Source organism: Malaya genurostris, unplaced genomic scaffold, assembly GCF_030247185.1.
Source record: "Malaya genurostris strain Urasoe2022 unplaced genomic scaffold, Malgen_1.1 HiC_scaffold_66, whole genome shotgun sequence".
NCBI classification, from domain to species: Eukaryota; Metazoa; Arthropoda; class Insecta; order Diptera; family Culicidae; genus Malaya; species Malaya genurostris.
This window is the reverse complement of record NW_026682699.1, coordinates 3,217-30,646: the sequence shown is the minus strand read 5'-3', so window position 1 is coordinate 30,646 and position 27,430 is coordinate 3,217. Positions and strand designations below refer to the sequence as shown.

General features: G+C 38.4%; 1 protein-coding gene across 1 annotated transcript; it reads left to right on the top strand.

Moving 5' to 3' along the window:
• Positions 1–26,931, top strand: LOC131440072 (uncharacterized; the record flags this gene model as incomplete). Its single annotated transcript, XM_058611166.1, has 3 exons — positions 1–258; positions 502–661; positions 26,808–26,931. Coding segments are annotated over exons 1-3 (334 nt in total), but the record flags the coding sequence as incomplete, so codon positions are not given.
• Between the last annotated feature and the right edge of the window lie 499 nt (positions 26,932–27,430).

Genomic DNA, 27,430 nt, shown 5'->3' with positions numbered 1-27,430 from the left:
TCTAAAGGTGCTGATAGAGCTTAGTTGAAGTTAGTTTCAAGCATACCTAGAAGTTCCACACAAGCGTCGGATCGGAAAGTGCTAGAACAATATACAGAGCTTATTGAGTACTCTTGTCCGAGATAAACATACGAGATGCCAAAGAAAACCAGTCTACATCACAAGTAGTCAGAGCAAACAAACAAACGAAAAAAAAAATTCCCGAACCATGACACGACCGGTTGGCCCTAGCAGAACCAGTACAATTCTCCGACACCGGTAAGTGTTCAAAATCTCGTTATTCAAATATTTTCTCATCTCGACGACCAAGCGCCCTCAGGACCCATCCGATTTCACAACGTGCCGGGTTTGTGAATGGTCAGGATTTTCGCATAAATCATTCTTCCTGTTGGTAGAGCCGTCTGCTGAGAATTCACTAGCTGTTCTACTTTACTAAACTGGTTGCACCTAATCTGAAGGAACTTTTTTTCTCTCTTCTTTCTTTCTGAACATTTCGCGTAGAAGCTGCATATTTTCCGTCACCAGCATAATCACACATGTTTTCCACCCAGCGGTGGCAGCAGTCGTACTTGCATCGGTGTTTGGAATGCTGCTGACCGGCATGGAAGGTGCATATGCGATGTCCGGTTACGGTGCTGGTGGTGCAAAAGTTAGCGTAGTGGTGAGTATTGTACTGTATATTAACACAAACCAGAATTTGCATTCTTTGTTATCAATTCATAGTTTATACTAAATTAATATCTATTGATCCGTGAGATGGCGTAAAATTCGAATCTAATAATGATCAGGCAACTTCACCCCACTCAACGGTGCCCAACAACTTGAACTTCTTATTCTAGCCAATTTTCTTTCCGCATTTTGATACCACGAACTTTAAGACGAACATGTGCGGCAGATGTGCATAGTTAAAGAATATTCAGATAGTTGCAGATTTGCATTGCCAGCTATATGCAACTTGCACGTCTTACCTGGTTTTGACCCGGGCGAACGTGATCAGGAGTACTTTTCTTCCCACTAGTTGCAGTTGGTTGATGGTAAATGTAACCCAAAGTGCATCATGATGACAGCCAAATTGAGTTTTGATGTCAAAGCTGCACACATTTCCGTTAAGAAAGCAGCTGTTTTTGTTTGTTCATATTTCACCTTCCGAAAAAGAAATAAGCTTTGTCAAAAGAGTATGGTTTTCGTATGTAGGAACAAAAGGCTTGCCTTGTTTTCAAAGGGTTTCGAAAATATTGCTTCAGTTTTTATACCAAGATTTGGAAATGGGTATTTTGTTTAGGCAGCAGTTACTAGAAGAAAAATGTGCCCGGAAGACGATTTCTGTGTACCGTGGAACAAAAAACTTTTTTGTTGCGAAATGTAAATTTAAATCGGATTTGCTGAAGCATGAGTTGAAAACCTGTATTTGAGTTTTTGTCCAGTAGCAACAAACAGATTGCTCGAATGTTAAACACCGATTAATATAATTTCGGACGGATTAAGTTAGTGAATTTTGATACTGCATATCATTCAAACATTTTGATCGAGAATTTTAATCCTATTTCTGGTCAAGTGTCCTTTTTGATTTTTTTCTCATCATACCCATTATGTCAAAGGTTCACGGAGAACCCGCAGATCACAAAATTACAATACTGGAATTGTTGTTTCACGCCCTGGTTGTTTCAACTAAAATGTTATTGATTTAACTAACATATCCGCTGATTTTGTCATAACCACTCAGGTAAAAGAAATTGATATATTCAAATACTGTCACTTAGCGGAGAACGAAGACAGCAAAACGCAGAACAATAATCCTCTTCATATTGGAAATTTTCAATGGCATCATTTATGTCAGTTATGTAGTGGCCGTTTCATGCAAGTGAAAGTTTACATAACAATACAAAAGTTAATTGAAAAACATAGGTGTTCCCACAGTATAAATGTTTTAATTTCATCTTCGAGTTATGTATTTTCGGACAGTTTACATTAACATGAACTTAAAATTAAAAGTAATTAAAAACGCTTAACGCTTAAGAATTACTGCTAAAATAAAGTAATAGTGTTTGTCTTTTCTTGAAAGTGCATATGTAGCATTAGGTTTATCAGCAACATGTTTGAAAACGAAATCAAAAAAGCTCTTCCAGCGAGTCATTTTTTAATGCCCTGTGAACATTTTGCTGGTGAATTCCCTCTTTCGAATTATAATCTATTGTTGTATTTCTATATCATCTGTGAGTTCAAGCGGTGACCGATTAGCTGCCCTCGAAAAGACTAACAGTAAAAAATATTTATTGCAATAGGTGTCTTAAGGTCAAATAACTAAATATTGTTTGCTTTCGTGCATACAGATAACTTTTCTAGGATTGTGTCATTGCTCATTTGCACGAGTGACACCTCTTTGAAACGTTTCATTCCCTCTTATACCACTGACAGACATGTGATTTCTGTACAACGCTGTACGCGTACAACGATAAGGTGACAGACATGTTTTGCGCACAGAATGAATATACAGTGAAACGAAACAACTCAGAAGAACTCGATAATATAGAAACCAAAAATTTTTGCGGTTTGAGGTGTATTTCTAGTAATTGATTTATGACAGATATAATCAATGCCTCTCTGAATTATCCAACTAATTTTATGTGTGAGTGTTCATCGAATGACAGTTTCACTCATATCAATTTTTATGGGTTTAAGGTACATTTATGACACGTTTGTTCTGGGATACAGGAGTTTTTCCTTCATTGTTCAAATGTGATTAGCATTAGGGAAAATTTTAAGCCCATAATTTTGATGTTCTGCTGTAACACTCACTGACATCGAATAAAAATAAAAAATGGAGGAAATATGAAAGGCATTTAGAACTACTTTTCGAAACACGAACACTATTTTTATGCAACGACGCCGATTTCAACCAAAAAGCTGATGAATCACTAAATTTTGTTTGTAAATCATACCAACTTCTGTTGAATCAGCATAAATTTCAAGATGTTCAATCCTAATTCCTTTTTCACCCGCATATTCACGATAAAAATAAAAGCGCATAAACTTTTAACATTGAGTTCCAAAGTAATAAATAAATCTAAGATATTCTTAGTTTGTGACCATCGAAATCGGCATGGCACACACATATTCCAGGAAAATTGTATCAGCGTAACAGCTGATCTTGAAACATTCTTGAATTTTAGATCATTCCGCAATAGATTTGACATAGGCTTGATGCATAATTTTGCTTCATAAATCTTATGAAAAATGGTCTACTAGACTGGAATATAATTTCATAATGGTTTTATTAGGATTTTAAGAAGTTTAAAGTTGTGAAGTTTATGAAGTAACACTGAAAACTACTACAAGTATTTATTAAATTGAATATGTTACTTGCTACGTGTTCTGCTTCAATTTACCAATTCTACTGAAAGACATGATTCGCTGTTCCCTATTTATACCAAAAATAAGACTCTTTGACAAGACAATTTAAAAACAAGTTTTTTTTTATCCAACGGCATTCAATCTAATGATATAAGACAAAGTAATTAGAAGATTCAGAGTTACAAGAAGTGAATATAGGGGACCATTGTGATAGATGGAATTTCGATTGGTCATCAATAAACACGATGATTACACAATTGGTTTATTGATGTATTGGATATTTATCGTTTATTATTACCACATGTTCATTCAAAATATGAATCATTGTATTTTTTATTTATTTATTTCTTTATTGTCTTCGACTAGAGGTGACCTATCGCACAGACTTTTACTTTATTGATACACACTTATGTTGACTTAAAAATATTATTTTCGATTTGAATGTGTCTTTGCTCATATTAAAATCAAATAAATGATACACGGTATTGAAACGATAACAACAGACATCCATTGGGTTGTTTTGGCCATACTGTGTGCGATGAAGTGAGCGACGAAGAAAATCCGTTCTTCGCAATGATCTTCCCGAAACGTTAAAATTAATTCTTTCCAGTAGTATGGGGCAATCAATGTTGTCATTCAGTAGGTCGAACACGAAGAGTTGTTGAAGGAGTATTCGTCTGTTTTGTAAAGTAGGTAGGTTGGTGAGAGCACAGAGATTCTCGTAACGAGGTAGTTGAGGACGATTTATCCAAGGTAGTCTTCGGAGTGCGAATCGGACGAAGCACTTCTGCACCCTTTCGATCCGATCGATGTAAATACCGTGATACGGAGCACAAATTGTAACTCCATACTCCAGAATACTGCGTACTAGTGCGATGTAAACTGTCTTGAGGCAGTACACGTCGTTGAAGTTTTGAGTGTTTCGTTTGATTAGTCCCAAAACTGCATAGGCCTTCGCAGTAACGAATGAAAACTGTTCGATGAAACGAAGCTTGCAATCGAGAATAATGCCCAAGTCTTTAATAGACGAAACTCGTTCAACTGAAGCCATCATCATGGAGTATTCGAAAATAATTGGAGACTGTGCCCGTGAGAAAGTGATCACATTACATTTCTTAACGTTTACTGTCATGCCGTTTCTGTCACACAAATCAAGGATTCGGTCAATATCCATTTGTAGAGCACAGCAATCCACAAGGCTTGTAATGATGCGATAAATTTTGAGGTCGTCAGCATACGTTACTTTAAATGACGACAATTCACGGTAAAGATCGTTCACGAATAACACGAAAAGAAGTGGTCCGAGATGGCTCCCTTGCGGTACACCCGAAGTAACGTGAAATGAATCCGAGAGTGCAGATCCGATTCGTACGGAAGCATTACGATCCGTGAGATATGATAGAATCCAATTTGTTAACCAAACAGGGAATCCACTACGCCTCAATTTTTCCACAGCGAACTGATGAGGAACACGGTCGAATACTTTTGAAAAATCAAAATACACCGCATCGATTTGTTGTCGTTTTCCAAGTTTGTCTATCAATAAAGAAACGTAGCTCATTAAATTGGTGGTAGTAGACCGCTTTTTGACAAACCCATGCTGATCAGTGGAAGTAATGTGCTTTACTGATGGGCAAAGAACATCCAACACCATGCGTTCGAATACTTTTGGTAAACAGCTTAGGATAGAAATTCCTCTATAATTGGTGACATCGTGCACGTTTACAGTTTTGTGAACAGGAACAATTACAGCTTCTTTCCACTTCGCTGGAAAATAGTGCTCGGCAAGCGAGCGGTTGAAAAGCAGAGATGAAGGTAAAGCCAAAGCAGAAGAACATTCCTTCACGAGCGTCGGAGGTAACCCGTCAGATCCTGGCCCTTTCGATCCATCGACTTGTCGTAGATTGTTGTACACCTCGCGTTCAGTAAAAGCAGTAGCAGGTATACTCAAAGAATACGTCGGCAAACTACTCAGATACGATTCTGACTGATCTCCATCCGTGAAACGTACAACCGAAAACACGATGCGTTCAATAATTCAAATTGGTGTTCCAAATCACGAACGAGCAATTTATCATCTAGATTTTTTGTCCGGAAAAATCGTTTGCGAGCTTTCCTTAGACGATTCCTGAGGTTACGCAGCTCTCCATTCACCAAGGTTGTTTTTTATTAGATTGATATCTGCGTTTTCTTCTAGGCACGAGATATCGAAAAATTGCATCTAATTCATAATAGAATTTCTCTATTGCTTCATCCAAAGTGCCATGCGCCCGTATCTTTACCCAGTTAATTGGTATAATTTCAGCACTTAACTCACGAAAATTGCACCGATTGAAATCGTAGAAAATTTATGCATCGTCAATCATCCATTGCAACAATAAATTTACTTGCTATTGAATAGAAAACAGTTACTCAATAGTGTTGTTTTTATGTGCAAATATGAATATATTATTTTCCCTATTTGTATTTCAAAACTTCACCAAATTTATTGACATTTCTTGGTGTGATGCTGCAACGTTGATAAAATATATGTTTTATGATGCTTGTTAGCATTTTACCGAGATTTTTTTAAAAATATGACGATGGTTGTTTATTATTTGATGCCCAGACGAAGGAAATATTGTTTCATGAGTTCACCGCCGCTCACCAATGGCGCTGGTAGCAGTAAACACTGATGTGATTTTGCTCAGTACAACGATGAATGACCGTAGTACGGAAATCACCCACGGAGAACCCTTCGATCATAAAATTGCGATATCGCAGTTTTTGATTTTTGCGATAGTTGATTTAACTAATTTCTTTTTGATTCAACCAACATGGTTTTTGATTTGCATATATTCAAGTAGTTGAAAAATATGTTGTCTTGAATGCTGTCAAATGCCGGAGACAGTTGAAAGCCAAACAATAATCGCAATGCAAAATCAACAACTTTTTTAGTTGAAATCTGTTCGCGTCGCTTCAAAATGTCAATGAAAACAACATCGATGGTTAAAGCGTTTGGTGAAATCGTGTTCATTCGATTTGAGAAAATTATGATAACAAGTGTTTATCTTACAGCGGTGTTGTGATAAAGTTAACCTTGTTCAAGATGGAAAAGATTTGGTGACAAATTATAAAATGTGAATGAATGATCATCTCGTAATCTTTCAGGTATGCGCAAAAATATTATGCTTCAAATTCGATCATTGATTTACTTCCAGCAGACTGTTTTACTTCCAGCTGTTTGATACCGATGATGATGTTCATGCATTAGCAAAACGTGTTTAATCCACCTAGCAGTGAGATGATACCTATTTTTATCAATCCGCATGTGTTTTTTGCATGAATATTCTTCGGTGTTTAAGTTTTTATGACATTATTTTAATGACCCTCGTTTTAAGCGACAATTTGAGATTTTAATCACTCATTACTCTGTAATGTCGAAACTGCAAATCGGATCGAATTTGAATCTAGAAGTGTGATAATCGATTAAACATGCCATGATATGTAAGTTCCACTCTAGAGTTTACGGTAATTTAAGGTACTTCCAGAGCCGGTATTCAGGAACCAGCATAACCCAAACCGATTCGTATGGCCATATGACGAATAAATTACAACAGTTTTGAGTTCAACTTTGAAGCTTTTCGGGATTGTCATCTTCTATATCGGTTTGAATTTTAAAAATTCATCATCATGTAATTCGAGAACCGGAAGTCATAATTGGATAAAATAATTAATTTTTGTATATAAGTTTGTTTTAATTAAAATTTTTGTTTCTGAAATTTGATTAGGCTTTTTTTGAGAAAACGATTGAGCTTTGAGAAACGATTTTATACTGGAACCGGAATTCTAAAAGCGGTATGGCCGAAGTCAAATAAATTCACCTGAGTAGCTGTACACTTTACATTTGTTTCAAAACATTTGAAAATCAGTTAAGACATCTTTGAGAGATCATAGCACGAATTAAATTTTTAGGTGCCTTCTGATCGACAACTGAATACCACTAAAACTGAAAAAAGTTAATTTTTTTATCGACTATCCAAATCTGCTAACCCGATAAACCTGATTAAATTATGTGGAATAGACATTTTTATACAATCCCCGAAACCGGAAGTTGGATCTGACTGAAAAGCAAGATGTTTTATAGAACTTTGAAACTTTTCATTTGAATCTTAGATGATTCTTAGATTTCATTTGCATCTTAGATCGGTTCAGCCATCTTCAAGAAAAATGAGTTACACAATTTTGATTTCGTTTCACATATCATCCTGTAGTTCCGAAACCAGAGGTCGGAACCAAACATAATGCAGGAACTTTGTTTGGGAGCATACGACTTTTCGTATGAATCTGAATTTGTAGAAAAGAAATTTTCCGAGAAAATTAATTGAAGTTATTTGTCACACACGCATTTGCTGATCTCGACGAACTGATTCGAATGGTATATGGATGTTATGTTGTTCCAGCATTTATTGCTGTAAGTAGTTTAAAACAAAATAATTAAAAAAAATTCTGCCATCATCTGGTTTATATATGTCATATTCGAACGATTATGTTGCCAAAAACGAGCCGTGCCAAAATCGGTCCGAGGCTAAATGTCATGAAAAAGAATGCTGTACACAATCATTTTGGTTCTTAGAAACAATTGTATGTAACAGTATAAAAAATCGTGTTTTCCGTTGCTCCCAAGCATTTCTTTGTCATACAGCGCTCAAAACTCCTACTGCTGGAATAGGGGGAAAAGTCGCTTACAGAAAAATTTCGATATCTCCGTTAAAAATGGACGGATTTTAACAATCTATGGCTTGTTGGATAGGTATTACCGTGCGGAATCTAAGTCTGAAAACATATTCTGTTTTGAAGGTCAATTGTGACAGATACTGTCAAAAAACTGAAAATTTTGACATAAAACTTTGTATAACTCAAAAAGTAAACATCCGATCTCAAAACCATTCAATAGCGTTTTGGGTGACGGGGAGACCTTTCATTTGCGACTAGTTTGATGAAAATCGGTCCAGCCATCTCTGAGATCTCGACCTCTTAGTTGACAACACACATACGGACACACACATACACACACACACACACACACACACACACACACACACACACACACACACACACACACACACACACACACAGACATTTGCTCAGTTCGTCGAGCTGAATCGATTGGTATATGTCATTCGGCCCTCCGGGCCTCGGAAAAGTTTTCGAAAGTTTGAGCGAATTCTATACCTATTTTTTATATATATAAAAATAGGTAATAAAACGCTTTTTGACATGAATTTTATAATAATTTATAAAAGTAACAGGAGCGAAGGGTTTCAAACACACAGAACGCGCTGCGATTGAAAGGCGCGTTTGAATTGCCGTCTCAAAATTCCAATTCCCAGCGGTTGATGCACTTAAGCTCATATAAATTGACTAAAATTATCAGTGCATAACTTTAGTTCAACCGTTTGAAGGCATCATCTTCCAATACTCATTTTAGGTAAATTTAATAATTTCGCACTCGCCCCTCCGGGCACTTTTGCTGATTAAAAACGTTTTTCTACATCAATCATTTCCGATCGAATCAGAAGTATTTTTTTAAAATTTAGATCTTTACTGATCTCGACTTGACATGATCATGATCATACAAAAATCAAAATCACTTAGAGATCAGATCAGTTCTGATTTCGTAATGATAATTTATTCCAACTATTTGCAATGTCTAAAACAAATAAAACGGATTTATTTTTCAACTAACAGAATTTTGTTTCAATAACAACATAAGTTATTTCAACTAAAATATTTGTTGAAATTGAAAGGTATGTGTCCTCACTAATTGACAGCATTTTTTTCTTCAAACAGTTAAATTAGTTGTTTCAACCATTGTTTCTGCTAATCGAAAAACAAAAATGACAGTTTAGTTAAAACAACAATCGATTAGTTGTACCAAATTTTAACCAATCGAATTCAGAAAATCAACTAATATTCTGGTTGAAATGGGATCGCGGGTGGTTCCGTGCCGTTGTACCATGATGCTCGCGTGATATCACCGTGATTCAGGGTGACAGACATGTGATTTCATGGTGTACAGTGATACCGATATCACATGTCTGTCATAAGCATTAGGGTGTATGTCATTACTCAACTGTAAAGTTTCATTACTCGTTTGTGGTGCGTGTCTTTGCTGGGTGTCATTGCTAAACTGCCAGCACGATAAATCAAAAATGAAAGTTTAGTTAAAATAACTATCGATTAGTTGTACCAAATTTTAACCAATAAAAATCGATTTTATAATATTTTAGTTGTTTTGCGATCGCTGGTTTTTCCGTATTCAAATACAATTATAGATTTTATTTAAGTTCGAGGAATGAGATCTATCCTCAATATACTTTCAGGCATTGCAATCAAAGTTGAGGGTTTGTTCAGTAAAATGTGAAAAAAAATACCAACTCATGACTGTCCCATATGCAAAGTACCCGCATGTCAGTCCCATTCAGTGCAAATTTCAATAATTTCATTTGTTGCAATATTTCATTTGTTGCAAGGTGTATTACCGATATTTTATGTAACAATATGTTACCATGATTTAACATTAGGTAGCACAATTAATAAAAAAAATCGGAAATAAAATTTTTAATCATCTTTTTCTCGATATGCCGATTTTCCATATGGGACTGATATGCAAGTATGGGCAGTATAGCTTCAGCAAAAATTATTTGAAAATTTTTCCACAAAATATACCTTGTAATCGATTGGTACGGATAATTTTTGTGCAATTTTATTCAATTTTGAAAATTACACTTGAAACTTAATTCAGGCCAGGTTACTAAATAATACTCTTAGAAATGATATAGAATTTTTTAGCAGAAACACGCCCGAAGTTATACCCAACAACGTCAAGTGCGCTACGTTCAAATTTCAGCGAAATCAGTTCAAATGGATCATGGTCCAAGAAGTTTTAATCATGGTGTATTATCATAATATGAAAATATATTATTTTTCACAAATCATGACACGTTTTGCTCATTTCTAGAATAAGAATTATGTCCGTGTAGGTTAAAGCCGTTAAACGTAAAAAATTGAGTTATTTGTGTGTATCTCATACTACTGAAACTCAAGTAGCAATCCGCAACTAGTTCTTATGCGACTAAGTCCAAACTATGTTACAACAAAAGCACGAAAATGTTTTTTATGTTATACTGGTTAAAACAAGGTGACAGCAATGTGTCTTCATAATATAACTAGTTGCGAAATAGTTATTTAGTTTTCAAATTATCACATCTTTCTGTCATATTGAATTAATTATAAATTATAAGTTATCATTACTTAATCCAAACATATCTTTAATAACAACAATGCTTCTAGCTACTAGTTGAAAATAAGTTTATTTGACTCCAATAGTAGCAACCCGTAACTAGTTTTGATACCCCTTAACCCAACTGTGTTGCAACAAGAGCACGAACATGTTTTTTATGTTATACTGGTTAAAACCAGGTGCCAGCAGTGTTTCTTTATAACGTAAACATTGAACTAACTATCATTTGTAAGTTATCGTTACTTGATTCTAACATATTTTTAATCACAGCTATGCTTTTAGCTACTAGTTGAAAAAAGGTTTATTTTCCGTTGCGAAACCCTTATAAATACGTTAGCGTACATGTGAATTGTTACTGCACGGAACGACCGAAATTAGCTCTGCGCCTAATTCGTATTACTGTTTTTGAATTAGTTGCTTTTAACAACAAAATTTCCAGAATAACTATAAAATTAGTTAAAATTGAGAATTTACTTGTCTGAAAAAAACTCTTATTTTTAGAGAATGTGTTTAGTTGGCGAATATTCTGGACACAAACCAGTAATATTTCAATCCAACACGAAATTCTCATTGACAACTAATGTTGATATTAAAATCAGAAAAATTGTTTCTATTTATCTATTACCATCATTACTGAAGGACAGCACAAAGAAAACAAAAATGAAATTGGTTTTATTAACAAGATTATTAGCCGAAAACTCATGAGAAGTGTCATGAGAAGCAAAACAATCCATTAAAAAGCTAAAACGGACAGTCTTGTTGAAACTGCTTGCAAATTTTTTAGATGTTTTTCGCATGTGTTACGATATATTCATGTATAAATTTCTAAACCGATATGTAAAAATGACGTAAGCTGTTAGTGGAAAGTGTATTTATTCATAGTTTGTGTGCACTTGAAGCGATTGTGCGTAATAATGTTTTTACGCGGAACAGTGAAGTAAATTTCGAATGTTGCACTCTAATTGTACATGTCAAATGATGTTTTTTGTATCTTCCAATCGGCATCTCGAAGCAGCGTTACTAGCGGAGGAGGAGCTCAATGATGCTCCCCTGGAGGACTGCTGGACCAGAACTAAAGCAGCCATCAGCAATGCTGCGGAGAGCGTCCTGGGATACGTGCCAAGGAGTCGACGGAACGAATGGTTCGACGGCGAATGCCAGGAGATATTGGACGAGAAGAATGCAGCACGCGCAGCGATGTTGCGTCAAGCCACCCGTCAGAACGTGGAATCGTATCGACAGAGACGAAAGCAGCAAACTCGCCTTTTCCGGGACAAAAAGCGCCACCTGGAAGAGTCGGAGAGAGAGGAGATGGAGATGCTGTATCGTTCTCAGGATACACGGGCGTTCTACAGGAAGCTGAATGACTCTCGCAACGGCTTCATGCCGCGAGCCGAAATGTGTAGAGACAAGGAAGGTGGCATCCTGACGGACGAACGTGAGGTGATCGAAAGGTGGAGGCAGCACTACGATGAACATCTGAATAGTGCACAGGCGGACAATCAGGCGTTGGAGGAGGAAGATTATGTCAGTGTTACAGCCGACGGAGATGTACCAGTGCCCACTATGAACGAGGTCAAGGAGGCTATCCAACAGCTCAAGAACAACAAAGCAACTGGTAAGGATGGTCTAGGAGCAGAACTCTTCAAAAGGGGACCGGAGAAACTGACGGAATGCATGCACCGAATAATCGAAGAGATCTGGGACAGAGAACAGCTACCGGAGGAGTGGAAGGAAGGGGTCATCACCCCGATATACAAGAAAGGTGACAAATTGGACTGTGCAAACTACAGGGCAATCACAGTGTCAAATGCCGCCTACAAAGTGTTATCCCAGATCCTGTTCCGGCGCCTATCACCACTGGTAAATGGATTTGTCGGGAGTTATCAGGCCGGGTTCATCAACGGCAGATCAACAAACGACCAAATCTTCACTATACGGCAAATCCTCCAAAAATGCCGTGAGTACCGGGTCCCGACGCATCATCTGTTTATCGACTTCAAAGCCGCATACGACACGGTAGACCGTGTAGAGCTATGGAAAATTATGGACGAGAACGGCTTCCCTGGGAAGCTGACAAGACTGATTAAGGCTACGATGGATGGTGTACAGTGTTGTGTCAAGATTGCGGGCGGTTTCTCGGAACCGTTCGAATCACGTAGGGGATTAAGACAAGGTGATGGGTTGTCCTGCCTGCTGTTCAACATCGCACTTGAAGGAGTTATGCGAAGAGCGCGGTTCAACATGCGGGGCACGATTTTCACGAAGTCCGGACAATTCGTGTGCTTCGCTGATGACGTGGATATAATCGGTAGAAACAAGGAGACGGTAGCAGATCTGTATACCCGACTAAAGCGCGAAGCGGCACGAGTAGGACTGAGGATAAATGTGTCTAAGACAAAGTACATGCTGGCTGGCGGAACTGAACGCGATAGGCAACGTCTGGGCAGCAGTATTACGATCGACGGCGACGAGTTCGAGGTGGTTGACGAGTTCATCTATCTTGGCTCACTGGTGACTGCGGACAACGACACCAGCCGGGAGATCAGGAGGCGCATTATATCCGGAAGTCGTGCCTACTATGGACTCCACAAAACATTGAGATCCAGGAAACTTCACCCCCGCACGAAGTGCACCATGTACAAATCACTGATAAGACCGGTGGTTCTCTACGGGCACGAAACGTGGACAATGCTCGAGGGGGACCTGCAAGCACTCGAAGTCTTCGAAAGGAGGGTGCTGAGAACGATCTTCGGTGGTGCGCAGGAGAATGGAGTGTGGAGGAGAAGAATGAACCACGAACTAGCGCAACTCTACGGTGAGCCAAGTATCCGGAAAGTAGCCCAGGCTGGAAGGGTACGGTGGGCGGGGCATGTCGTGAGAATGCCGGAAAACAGCCCCACCAAGTTGGTGTTCACCTCTAATCCGGCAGGTACGAGACAAAGAGGAGCGCAGCGTTCACGGTGGCTGGACCAAGTGGAGCGAAACCTGGATAGTATCGGGCGCCGACGTGGTTGGAGGCAAGCAGCCATGGATCGAGTTACATGGAGAAGAATTGTTGATCAGATAAAATCTTGAAGGATGTAATATCAGAAATAAATATATCTTCCAATCTTCCGGGCTACGCCGTCCGGTGTACTACTTGTATTCGGTTTTTGTTTTCCGAGTGCTCAAAGTTTTCAGTGAGAGAGTCGATTTCGCGAAGTCGAATGAAGAAAACAGCGATTTAAAACAAAAAAAAAAACAAAAAGAAGTTTATATTTCGCTTATGTCTTTTTCTCCAATACAACATCGTATTTATACCTGCCAATATAGAAAAGATTACCACACGGAACGACCGAAATCAGCATTTTCGCGAAAAATTTAGTTGATTTGCTGATTTTAGTTAGTTATTTTTTGAGACAACTAAAAAAATCTTACTTTTGCTAATTTAGATTTTTATTCTCATTCCCTTAATAATAATAAAATATTTGTTGAAATGACTATTTTTTTTTAGTTGAATTCACAAATTAAACGTGCTGTCATTTCTTAGCTTAGGCACATTTCATTTCCATTCAACTAATTTTTTAGTTGAATTAAAGAAATAAAATGTTGTTTTCAACCAATATGAATGGTTGAATTCGCTTCTGCAATCTGCAGCTATATGGCGCCCTGTCACCGAAACGGTAACACCGTAATGACTACTAGCCACTAGATGGCACACTACTGCCGAACAAATTTCAGACGCGGTTGTCTTTTCTATATTGGCAGGTATAAATACGATGTTGTATTTAAGAAAAAGACATAAACGAAACATAAACATCTTTTTGAATTTTTTTCCTCTAAATCACTGTTTTCTTCATTATCACTGAAAACTTTTAGCACTCGGAAAACAAACACCGAATACAAGTAGTACATTGGACGGCGTAGCCCGGAAGGTTGGAAGATACAAAAAAACTTCATCACAATTAGAGTGAAACATTCGAAATTCACTTCACTGTTCCGCGTAAAAACATTATTACGCACAATCGCTTCAAGTGCGCACAAATTCTGAATAAATACGATTTCCACTAACAGTTTACGACATTTTTACATATTGGTTTAGAAATTTAAATAAAGATATATCGAACACATGCGAAAAACATAAAAACAATTTTCAAGCAGTTTCAATAAGACTGTCCTTTTTAGCTTTTTAATGGATTGTTTTGCTCTGACACTTCTCATGAGTTTTTGGCTAATAAACTTGTTAATAAGACCAATTTCATTTTTGTTTTCTTTGTGCTGTCCTTCAGTAATGATGGTGATAGATAAATAGAAACAAATTTTCTGATTTTAATAACAAAATTAGTTGTCAATGAGAATTTCGTGTTGGATTGAAATATTGCTGGTTTGTGTCCAGGATATTGACCAACTAAACACATTCTCTAAAAATAAGAGTTTTTTCAGCAAAGTAAATTCTCAATTTTAACTAATTTTATAGTTATTTTGGAAATTTTGTAGTTAAAATCAACTAATTCAAAAACAGTAATACGAATTAGGCGCAGAGCTAATTTCGGTCGTTCCGTGCACGACTGAATTTTTTTTCGGTAGTAGTGTGCCATCTAGTGGCTAGTAGTCATAACGGTGTTAAAGTTTTTTCGGTGACAGAGTGCAATATAGCTGCTAATTGCAGAAACCAATTTAACCATTTATGTTGGTTGAAAACAACGCTTTATTTCTCGAATTCAACTAAAAAATTTGTTGAATGGATATTAAGTGTGCCTGAGAAATGACAGCACGTTTAATTGGTGAATTCAACTAAAAAACCCTTCTTAATCCACCTAGTGGTGTGATAATGCCTTTCTCTTCTTTCATAACAGTCTCATGAAAATATGTTTCATACATTTATAAAATAATTTTAGACGCCAATTGATTCAGATTGATTCGAGTAGTTCACAGAAGCATGCTTCAGTGTTTATGTCACACAGTCAGCATCATTTTTCCAAACTAGTGCTTGACATTTGCGTTGCCTATTTGTATGAGAACAGTGATGCTAATCTAAAAAAAGCCTTCTTAGTCCACTTAGTGAAATTTTAATATATCTTGAAAAATCACCATAGGGGGGAGTACATGAAATTTTCGAAATCGAAAAAAAATTTTTGATGCCAAAAGGCTTAGAATTGCATGAAACGTCGAGATTTAGTGTCATCTCGAAAAAAATTTTTTTTGAAAAAATCGACTTTTTAGGACTTAGAAAAAATATGAAAATTTTTCTAAGTCCCAGAAAGTTGATTTTTTCAAAAAAAAATTTTTTTGAGATGACACTAAATTTCGATGTTTTATGCAGTTTTAAGAGTTTTGGCATCAAAAAAAATTTTCGATTTTGGAAATTTCATGTACTCCCCCCTATGGTGCTTTTTCAAGATCGATAATTGTCAAACCTTTACCACCGGGCAGCACCCCTTAAGCATGTCCAATTTAGGTCAAATTTTGCATGAAGGCTTTTTTCGGAGTGCTTAAACTTTTGAGCACTAGAACTTTACGAAAATAGAGTTGATCCCAAAATTTTGGCACCCTTATATATACAAGAGCGGTAAAAATCAACGTGTTTTGTCGGTTACGTCACTTATACCATCATATATCTGGAACCAAAAGTCACAACCATTTGATCTTCGAACTTGATCAACGGCCCGACAGTAGCTTTCAAACGAGCCCAAGTTTGTTAAAATCGGATCAGCCATCTCTGAGAAAATTGAGCGCGTTCAAATACAACGCTTTCTGTCGGTTACGTCACTTATACAATCATATCTCCGGAACCAAAAGTCACAGCCATTTGATCTTCGAACTTGATCAATGGCCCGCCAGTAGCTTTCAAACGAGTCCAAGTTTGTTCAAATCGGTTCAGCCATCTCTGAGAAAATTGAGCGCGTTCAAATACAACGCTTTTTGTGGGTTACGTCACTTATACAATCATATCTCCGGAACCAAAAGTCACAGCCATTTTATCTTCGAACTTGATCAATGCCCCGATAGTAGCTTTCAAACGAGCCCAAGTTTGTTAAAATCGGTTGAGCCATCTCTGAGAAAATTGAGCGCGTTCAAATATCTTCGAAAAGTGCACACACATACACACACACATACACACACACACACATACACACACACACACACACACAGACATTTTCCGATCTCGTCGAGCTGAGTCGAATGGTATATAACACTATGGGTCTCCGAGGCTCCGTTCGAAAGTCGGTTTTTCCAGCAATTCTAATACCTTTCTATAGAGAAAGGCAAAATAGTCATTTCGACAAATATTTTCAAAACTACTTTTTGGTGAAAATAATGAAAGGCAGAATAGTCATATTTGTTTTATGCACTATTATAAACTCGAATAAATAAATATTTGGATTTGGATTGTGGTATTACAATTATCATGATATATGAATTTAAAAAAAATCATAAATCGCTATACTTGGATTAATTTTGAGCAATCTAAACATAAGGTTTTTTAGTTGTTTATTGTTCATATCATCATAAATAAAATTTGATTGAAGGCGCATAAAAAAAAGGTCATTAAAATTTAATTCCGCTCGACAGTTTTAAAATCGTTGTGAAATTTGTACCTTGTATCAAATTTGTAATTTCAAATACTATTCTGCCTTTTTAATGTTGATAGAAAAACATTATGGATTCATTCAGTGTTTATAATTTCGATGGCGGCAAAGTTCAACTAGTTTACTTGAAAACAAATTATCTGGAAAAATAAGTTTTTTCAGTATGGCATTACAACGTAACGACAACTTCTTTTTAACCGACATAGAAACTTCTTTTTAACCGACATAGAAACTGCGCTTTTTGAGTGACGCAGGTGGTTAGATGTTAGTAACAATAACTCAAATTTCTGGTTGCAAACTAGTCAAAAATAAGCTAGCATAACAAAAATTGTTACTTGGGTGCTGAACTGCCTAAATACATTTCCGCTGGTATGGAGAAATGAATTACGATTAAGTTCTGTCCACTCTTGTATTTCGAAAAGGCTGTCCACTCTTGAATTTCGGAAAGGCGCCTGAAAGTGAAGTAAGACGTATTCACGTATTCAATTTGACTGTTACGTCACTTGTATTTATATCTCCGAAATTTGACGTGCCAGCCATATGATCTTCGATATGGACCTACAGTCCAATTTTAGACTCGAACGAGCCTAAAATTATTGATATCAGTTAATCCATATCCGGAAAGGTGAAGCTGTAATGAGTTTTTACGTCAACGTCACTTATACCATCGTATCCCCGGAATCGTCAGTGACAGCCATTTGAACTTCAAACCTGTTTAATGAACTAATAGTAGCATTAAAACGAGCCTAAGTTTTTTTTGTAATCGGGTCTCCCTTCTCTGAAAAAAATGAGCGGTAAGAATAAAAGTGCGTTACATGCGACATACATTGCTGATCTCGTCGAGCTGAGTCGAATAGTATATAATACAATGGGTCTCCGAGGCCAAAAGTTGGTTTTACCAGTAATTCTGTTACCTTTCTGTAGCGAAAAGCAAAAATACCACAAATGAAGAAGCAATTGTGGAATGTGAATTTTGAGACAAAAGACAAATCTTTCTACAATCACGGAATAGAGAAGTGAGAGAAGCGTTGTAATGATTGTATTGCTCTTGAAGTACATTGCATTGATGAAAATGTGATGTTCTTAGTTAGCCATAATTGAGTGATGTATTAAGTGTTTGAGCGATGTAATTTACTCAATGAATAAATACATCTATGCTAATAAAACAACAAATTTTCAAATGTTAGTGCAAAGTATTTTAATTTGCTTCAAATAATATGTCGCCAGTGTGAAATTACTCTAATTTTTAGATTGTCATTAGATTAGTGCTTTTATGGAACTAATATAATTTTAATAAATTGTGATAATGAGACAGCATTCTATTCAGGTCTTTCATCTTCATGATCAGGTTCATGTAAAAAGGTAAATTTAATGTGTCTGTCAATCCAAAAGACTCGCTAATCAACCGCATTTTTCATAGAACACAGTGAAGTTTGTCAAGTCTGTAGAGTCTGTGACAGTCACCTACCACCCACAAGCTAAAAGCTTGAACAAAGCAAACCGACGGATTTATGGAACCGTTAGTGCCCGCACCGTTCAACACTCTTTACCCATCCATCGTAGTTCCGTTAAATGATATATTAGACTGACAATGGACACAATATTTTCTCGTTCTTCCTGAGGCAACTAAGCCGAAGTAGTGGACAATGCGACTGCGGGTAAACCACAAAATCTGCTTCGGTTCGCACACCTGTTGGGCTGCTTCCCATCTAAAGCCAGGCCGCGGCTTGTTGCAGGAGCATTTCCCCTCACCCAAAGCGTCTCTCTAACCACATCATATGGCTTCCGGTTCTTAAAGATGTTCGTTCAACCGGTTAAGTTAGCAGGCATCACTTTAAGGTAGAGTTGGTTAGGGTGGTGTCTTGTTTATTTAAATTCGATTCACATTCGACGTTTGCTAGTTAAGCTTTTCTGGAGATGAAATGTCAGTTTCTAGACATTTTTGTTAGATAACGGCTTCCAAGCTCACTATTGACATCGGCTACATACAATCATACAACTTAGGCAGGGTGACGGAAATTGATCAGTTCACCCTCGATCCTGTCGGAGGAAGTCGAGAAAGATGACAGCGCCCCACGTGCGAATGAAAATAAATTGCAATATATTTCACATAATAAGACGACGATCTTTTATAATCGGATTTATATCCAACGGGACGACGGCAGTCGATGGAGACAAGAAATAACCATGCCTTGAGGTGTTCTGGATGCTTTCCGTCGTCAAGAAAAGACGAAAAATGGCCACCGGTCGTCAGAACACATTGTGTCACTTCTCCTTCTCCAGCTTGGTGGAACAGATTTTCCTGTGCACGTCTTCGCCTCGGGAGTACGGAAGAAAAGCCTCGTGCGAGATAAATGGGATAGTTATTTCCGCTGTCAGTGGTGATGGAGGTGTTCGATAACGGACAGAAATTGAAATTGATTAATTGGCTGGAACATACACGACATTGTTTATTGTCTACTGTACAATTGGCCATGGCACCTAAACAGAGAGAAGTATAAACACGGATCACAGAGGCTTGGAATCAGCCTAAATTGACACCTTACGATTATTAGGATTAGAGCATCAATTAAATTACCGATTTTTGAGAATTAAAAACACACACGTTGAGCCACGAAACAAACTTAATTTCTTGTTTAGGAAAATAATTTTATCACAGACAAACAATAAACGAAAAAGTTGAAACTATATTGTTATCAAATCCGAAATAGGTTGAAACTCAACTCAACTGAGTCTCACTGAAGAAGTGAGTAAACCTTATTCCAAGCTCAATCCATTGAAGCAACGATATAAATCACTTAAAATACCGTTTAAATTGGTAATGAAACTGTTTGTAGGTTATATTACATGTTTGATTGCCACACAGTCTTCGGTTATATCGATCGAAATCATCAATATGGAATTCGAGTTTTCACAAAATTAGCTTCAAATTAAAGGGCAGATGGTCCTAAACAAAACTCCTGATGCTATTCAGATCGCCTTCCGGTTTCTGTTTGATGGAATGCAGTACTATGGGAAAGGCATCATTACACTGCTAGGTGGATCAATGTAGGTCGAGATCTCAGAGATGACTGGACAGATTTTGATCAAACTAGTCTTAAAATAAAGATAGGATGTTTACTTTTTGAGTCATACGAAGTTTTATGTCAAAATTTTCAGTTTTTTGAAAATATCTGTCACAATCGACCTTGAAAACAGAATATGTTTTTGGACTTAGATTACGCATGGTAATAGCTATCCAACTAGCCATAGATTGTTAAAATCCGTCAATTTTTAACAGAGATATCGATATTTTGTCAAAGCGCCTTTTTCTCGTATTTCAGTAGTAGGAGTTTTACGTGCTTAATGAAAACGCGATGTTTCGGAGCAAAGCCAAACACGATTTTCAATACTGTTTTATGCAATTGTTTCTAAGTATCTAAAAGATTATGCACAGCACCCTTTTTCATGACGTTTCGATTTTAGCACGGTTTGTTTTTGGTAACATAATCGTTCGAACATGGCATAGGTATTAGAAAGGTAGCATTAGAAAGATAGCAGTATTTTCAAATTCGAAACAATTTCATGTTAATATTGATTTATATTGCTTGCCACAATAATTGCAGCACTATGTCCGAAATCTGCAGATTTACAGACAAACCTGCAGATCTGGCATCACTGCTTCTTACACCCTTATAGCATTCGAAGAAGTTCATCGAGATAAACAAATTTGTGTGTGAAAAATAATTTCATTATTTCATTAATGTTTCTCGGAGATGGCTTAACTGATTTCTACAAACTTAGACTCATATGAACAGTTTGATGCTCCCCCATATAAGGTTTCCGAATTTCATTTGGATTCGACCTCTGGTTCCGGAAATACAGAATGATATGCGTAATGAAATTGAAATATTGTCACTCATTTTGCTCGTAGATGGCTGAACCGATTTCGTTCATCCAACACTCAAATAAAAGGTCAAAAGTTTCCATGAAAACTGTTGGGTTTTAATCAGATCCGACTTCTGGCTCAGGAGATACAGGGTGATTACTGTAAAATTTCACATAAATTTATCTGGTTTATCACAAATTTTTATCACAAATTTTGAGAGTCGACGACCTAATAAATTTATTTCAGTTCTACCAGAGATAAATTTGATGCTAAACGCACCACTATGGCTACACTGATTTCTAAAAAGTTCGAATCTAATGAAATGGCTTTAAATACAGTAGGCGAATTTAACTGATTTCAGCTACATCGATTTCCGAATTTCATATCCGAAATTATCAGGAATAGAGAAGCTGAAAGAAGGCCAAAACAAAATTAGTGAATTTTATCCGAATCCGACTTCCAAATTTTGAAATTACAGGGTGACGTGTTTTTGAAATTCAACCCGTCATAGAAAGCTGGCCTCAAAACAAACTGCTTACAATTTATTCAACATATTAATTCATCGATATACGAACTATTTTTGGTTATGCTGGTACATCTACATCTCATGGAAAACAAAAAAAACTGTGTGTGTATGTATGAATTTTTTCTTTTTTTTTGTAGGAGGTGAAACCGCCGGATCGTCAAACTACCTGCACACAAGTAAACTTGGTATGTGGGAGTCGAACCTGACCTAAAACACCCCCTAAGCTTCGTTCCCCTCATCCTGCCGAGGCTACCATAAGGTATTACTTCGGCAGGGGGCTGTGCTGAAGCACCACCACTCTCGATTCGTTGACGCCTCGACTACCCAGGACTGGTCTACGTCGCGATTTACTCGGCTAATCCCCGATGATGGATCTAGCCTACATCGACGGAAAAGTTCCTCGACGATGTAAGTTTCCCCGGACCGACGTTCCCAAACCCGTGAACGGTTCGAACGGCAGGGTGCCTGGGTCGGTCCAGTGATCCCGGTTGGAGGATGACTTCCGGTTCACTGGTGCCCCGACGATCCATACCAGAGCTGCGTCGCAATCTACTCATCTAATCCCCGTCGAAGGGTCTAGACTACGACGACGGAGAGCTCCCCGGCGAAAGAGTCCCTCCCGACACCGAATCTCGTATTTTGCCACGCGGGACACTCGAATGAGTGCCGAGGTTGGTCCTGTAATTCCGGTTGGAGCATGGCTTCCAGTTTACTGGCGCCTCGGTTTCGATGCTGTGGCTTCTACTCGGTTAGTCCCCGGCGAAAGATCTAACCTACACCGACGGAGAGTTCCCCGGCGAAGGAAGTTCTCCCGATCCCGATTCATGATTATGTCACCGGAACACTCGAAGGAGTGCCTAGGTCGGTCCGATGATTCCGGTTGGAGCCGGTTATCCGGTTCACTGGCGCCCCGACGACTCGACTTCGGTGCTGTGACTTTTACTCGGCTAGTCCTCGACGAAGGATCTACCCTACCCCGACGGAGAATTTCCCGACGATGGAAGTTCTCCCGTAACCGTCGCTTCCGATACCCGGATCGATCGGCAGGGTACCTGAGTTGCTCCAGTGATTCCGGTTGAAGGAAGGCTTCCGATTCACTCGCCCAGACGATCCATACCAGTGATACGTCGCAATCTACTCGTCTAATCCCACGCGAAGGATTTAGACTACACCGACGGAGAGTTCCCCGATGACTGAAAAACTCCCGAACCAACGCTTGTTCGCTGGTCCTTTAGTGGCCGGTGATCGCGGCCGCCTATTGCTCTGCGCTTCAGTATGTGTTGTTACGGACGACTCAGTCATGTCGGTGGATCATTCCTACCCGGATCACTGTTCGGCGCTCTCTGGTCTTCGCGTCACTTCCTCTGCAGCGCGCAAATCATCCCCGTTACTGCTCTGTCAACAACGTGGCACGTGTCTTCGTCGCGACACATCTCCTCTACAATGTTGTCGACTGTCACGCCGCGCATATTTCTGCGTATCTGTTCGAACCTAGGGCATTCAAAGACGACGTGCACCGGTGTTTCCTTCACGTTCACACACTCCGGACAAAGAGGGGAAGACGCGTGACCAAACCGAAACAGATACTTTCGAAAACAGCCATGCCCGGACAGAAACTGCGTCAACTGGAAGTTTATCCCTTCATGCTTCTTGTTCCCCACGCCGACACGTTTGGGATCAGTCGGTGGGTCCACCTTTCGTTCGCCGCATTGTCCCACTTTTGTTGCCACTTCGAGTCCGTTCTTGCAGCTGCTCTCGTATTCCTAGCTTTCCTTCACCGGTAGCACTCGACGTCTTCTTCTAGGGTGATGCAGATGGGTATCATCCCAGCGATAACGCATACAGCCTCCGACGAGATTGTTCTGTAGGCACTCGCGATTCTCATAGCCATGAACCGGAACACACTGTTCAGCTTTCCACGGTTTCTCTTAGTTTTCAGCGCCACAGCCCAGAGTGGCACGCCATACCTAAGCATTGAGGTTGCAACGTTTGCCAAGAGGCGCCTCTTACTACTTCTTGGACCGCCTACGTTTGGCATAATCCTCGCTATTGTATTAACCGCCTTCGCCGCCTTTCCGCAGGCATAGCCGGCATTCTCTTCTCCTCGATCGTGATCTCCAGCATTTGGACTGCTTTGCGGTTACTGACTACGAGAACTTATGTCTTATGATGGGCTATCTGCAGCCTCACTCCATTTACCCATCTTTCGACAGTGTTTATTGACTCCGATACCAGCATTTCGTCGTCTGCGAACCCCACGATAATGACGTCTGCCGGAAACTTCAGTGATAACACACCATTGTACATTACGTTCCAGAGCGTTGGGCCAAGTATTGACCCCTGTGGAACAATTACTGTCACTCTAAACGACCTCTGCCCTACGTTAGTTTCGTACACAAGGACTCTATTCTGGAAGTAGTTGCTTAGAATTCTACATAGATAGTCGGGGACTGGCATTTTATTCAAGGCTGCGGCGATAGCTTCCCAACTGGCGCTGTTAAACGCGTTTTTAACACCTATCGTTACCACGGCGCAGTAGCGATTTCCTCTCCGCTTGCATAAAGATGCCCTTTCCGCCTTCTCGACGACGGTCCGAATTGCATCCACCGTCGATTTTCCCTTGCGGAAACCGAACTGCATCGTGGACAGCCCTCTCACACGCAGATCGGCCTGTACGATGCTGGATCTCTCAGCTGCTTTTCTGGTTTTGGCAGCAGCACTAGTTTTTGGGCCTTCCATATATCCGGAAAATTGCCTTCCTCCAGGCATTTCTGCAACACTAACCTGAACATATCTGGAAACTCCAGGATCGCTGCCTTCAACGTCACGTTAGACCGGGAGCCCTCTTCACCTTCAACGGCAACGAGCTCGTCGTTTCAGACCAGTCGGTTTACGGCAAATTCCGCACCGCCCTCGCTGTACGGCGTAGGTGGCCACATAGTCGTACCGTGTTTAGAAATAAACCCTCCACGATACCCGTCAGTGTGTCTGGGAACATTTCGACTGGCGTCATTGGGCCCTTCAGCATAGCCATTACAATGCGGTAGCCCAAGTAGCAATCCACACCTAGTTCTGATGCGACTAAGTCCAAACTATGTTGCAACGAGAGCACGAATATGTTTTTTATGTTATACTGGATAAAACAAGGTGACATCAATGTTTCTTCATAACACAACTAGTTACGAAATAGTTATTTAGGTTTAAAATCACCACATCTTTTTGTCATATTGAATTAACTATAAATTATAAGCTATCACTACTTAATCCAAACTTATCTTTAATAACAACTATGCTTCTAGCTACTAGTTGAAAATAAGTTTATTTGACTCAAATATTAGCAACCCGTAACTAGTTCTGATACCACTTAGTCCAACTATGTTGCAACAAGAGCACGAACATGTTATTTATTTTATGCTGGTTAAAACAAGGTGACGGCAGTGTTTCTTCATAGCATAAACATTGAAGTAGCTATCATTTGTAAGTAATCGTTACTTGATTCTAACATATCTTTAATCACAGCTATGCTTTTAGCTACTAGTTGAAAAAAGGTTGCGAAACCATTATAAATACGTAAGCGTATATGTAAATCGTTACGGATAATTGATGTAGCAATAACTCAGATATTATAAGATTATAAAATACAATTTCTGCATTGCTTCAGATAGCTATCGGTAGGTTTTCCCAATGTAATGATAACGGAAATGCAACCTAAAAAACTTTTGTTGGCTTGAATATGGCGATCACACTATGGAGTCGCAAGAAGAAGGATAACTACTTTTTGACGAAAATAATGTAAGGCAGAATAGTCCTTTTTGTTCTATGCACTATTATAAACTCGAAGAAAACAATATAGGGATTAAACATCGATTACACGATATATGAATTTAAAATAATGAGAAATCACTCTACTTGGATTAATTTTGAGCATTCTGATCATAAGGTTTTTTCGTTGTTTATTGTTCATAAACAGATTTTGATTGAAGGGGCATAAAAAACAGTTAATTAAAATTTAATTCCGCTCGATAGTTTTAAAATCGTTGTGAAATTTGTACCTTGTATCAAATTTGTAATTTCAAGTACTATATTGCCTTTTTATTGTTGATAGGAAAATATTATGGATTCATTCAATGTTTATAATGTCGATGGCAACAAAGTTTCAACTAGTTTACTTGAAAATAAGTTATTTTCAAGTTATGGAAAATAAGTTATTTCAGTATGGCATTACAACATAACGACAACTTCCTTTTAACCGACATAGAAACTAGTAGAAACTGCGTTTTTTGAGTCACGCAAGTGGTTAGATGTTAGATGGTTAGATGTAACAATAACTCAAATTTCTGGTTGCAAACTAGTCAAAAATAAGCTAGCATAACAAAAATTGTTACTTGGGTGGCGTTTCCCCAGGAGTTAACGTCGGCTCACTGGCATAACTCCTTGTAACAGTTCGCCTTGCTCTGCTTGATAGCTTGCCTGAAGGCAGTTCTAGCTGTTCCTCAGAGATGGCTGAACCGATTTACACAAACTTAGATTCAAATGAAAGCTCTTTAGGTTCCATACTAAATTCGCCCCTTTTTTATTAGTGTGCTGTCCGACCTCGTTGAGGCTCGTTCGGATCTAGCTCAGTCAACGAAACCTAGCTTGGAGTAGACCGGGCAAACGAGGTTACAGGAATCTAGGCAGGAAATAAATTACATCATTACAAAGCATCAACGGTCGTTTTGTAATTTTTTGAAAAATAAACAAGCGATATTTTAGTTAAACCATAAATCCAGAGAAATAACTCCTTCATTTAAATAGCTTTCGTAGAGATGACTCATTCAGTAAAGCTGCTTTCGGTGAAATGACTCGCTCTCAAAGATCAGAACAATATTTAAAAAATGAAAATCGACACATGATTTAAGTAGGTATGCTAACTAGGGCTATTGTAACAATTGTACTCGAATAGGCTTTGGCTCTAAGGAGCAATAGCGTAGAAAAAATAGTTCGAAAATTGTTCAATACCATAGCAGCAGTATTGAACAATTTTCGTTGCGAAAACTGGAAGCGAATGCTCGAACAGATGTAACAGATCTCACTCTAATTGATGGTTTTCGTATATGAGATAACTACTGAAGCTTTTACTCTAGCTTGAATTGAAAAATCACTTCCAATAAAAAACAAAAAAATCTCAACATTTTATTCACCTTCTATTTTTTTTCAAAACAGAAATCTATCAAAGGAGATTCTTTAGTTCTGAAGACGAAATATGACTCTAAACTGCACAAATCGAAAGTGTACAAGCCAGAAATATTCAAAACTAATCGACAGGAAGGATTTCTGGAATATTTCCGTAAGTACATAATATCTATTTGTTTGTTGTTGTTGTTAGTTCCGCATCTGCTATCAAGTGATTGATTAAAACTTCATTAGAGTAAAACAAACGATTTCCATCGATCCAATCAGCGACCCAAACAAATGCCGGCTTACGCGAGTCTAACAAATCATTTCCATCCGTTTGAATCTTCTGCTCACGTAATCCGGAACAGATCCAGCATTTTCACATATGCAATCCCCTAGCCAGTCAGGAATCTTAGCGGCCGCATATTTGTCTTCTCTCTCCCTGCTTCGGCAGCCATTCTGTTCTGGCGTGCGTGCTCTAATTTATTTTTATTACACTCGGTGCTCATTTGAATTTAATAAATCACAAATATTACTTCATCCTTGCCGCATCCATATGATGAAGCGGTCGCGGTACTTTTTTCACCATCTTGTTTTTCTCGAGTATTTGTTGCGTTTCATTGGATTTGCAGGCACACTCAGGTGGACGTGTGCTGTGAAGGATATGCCTC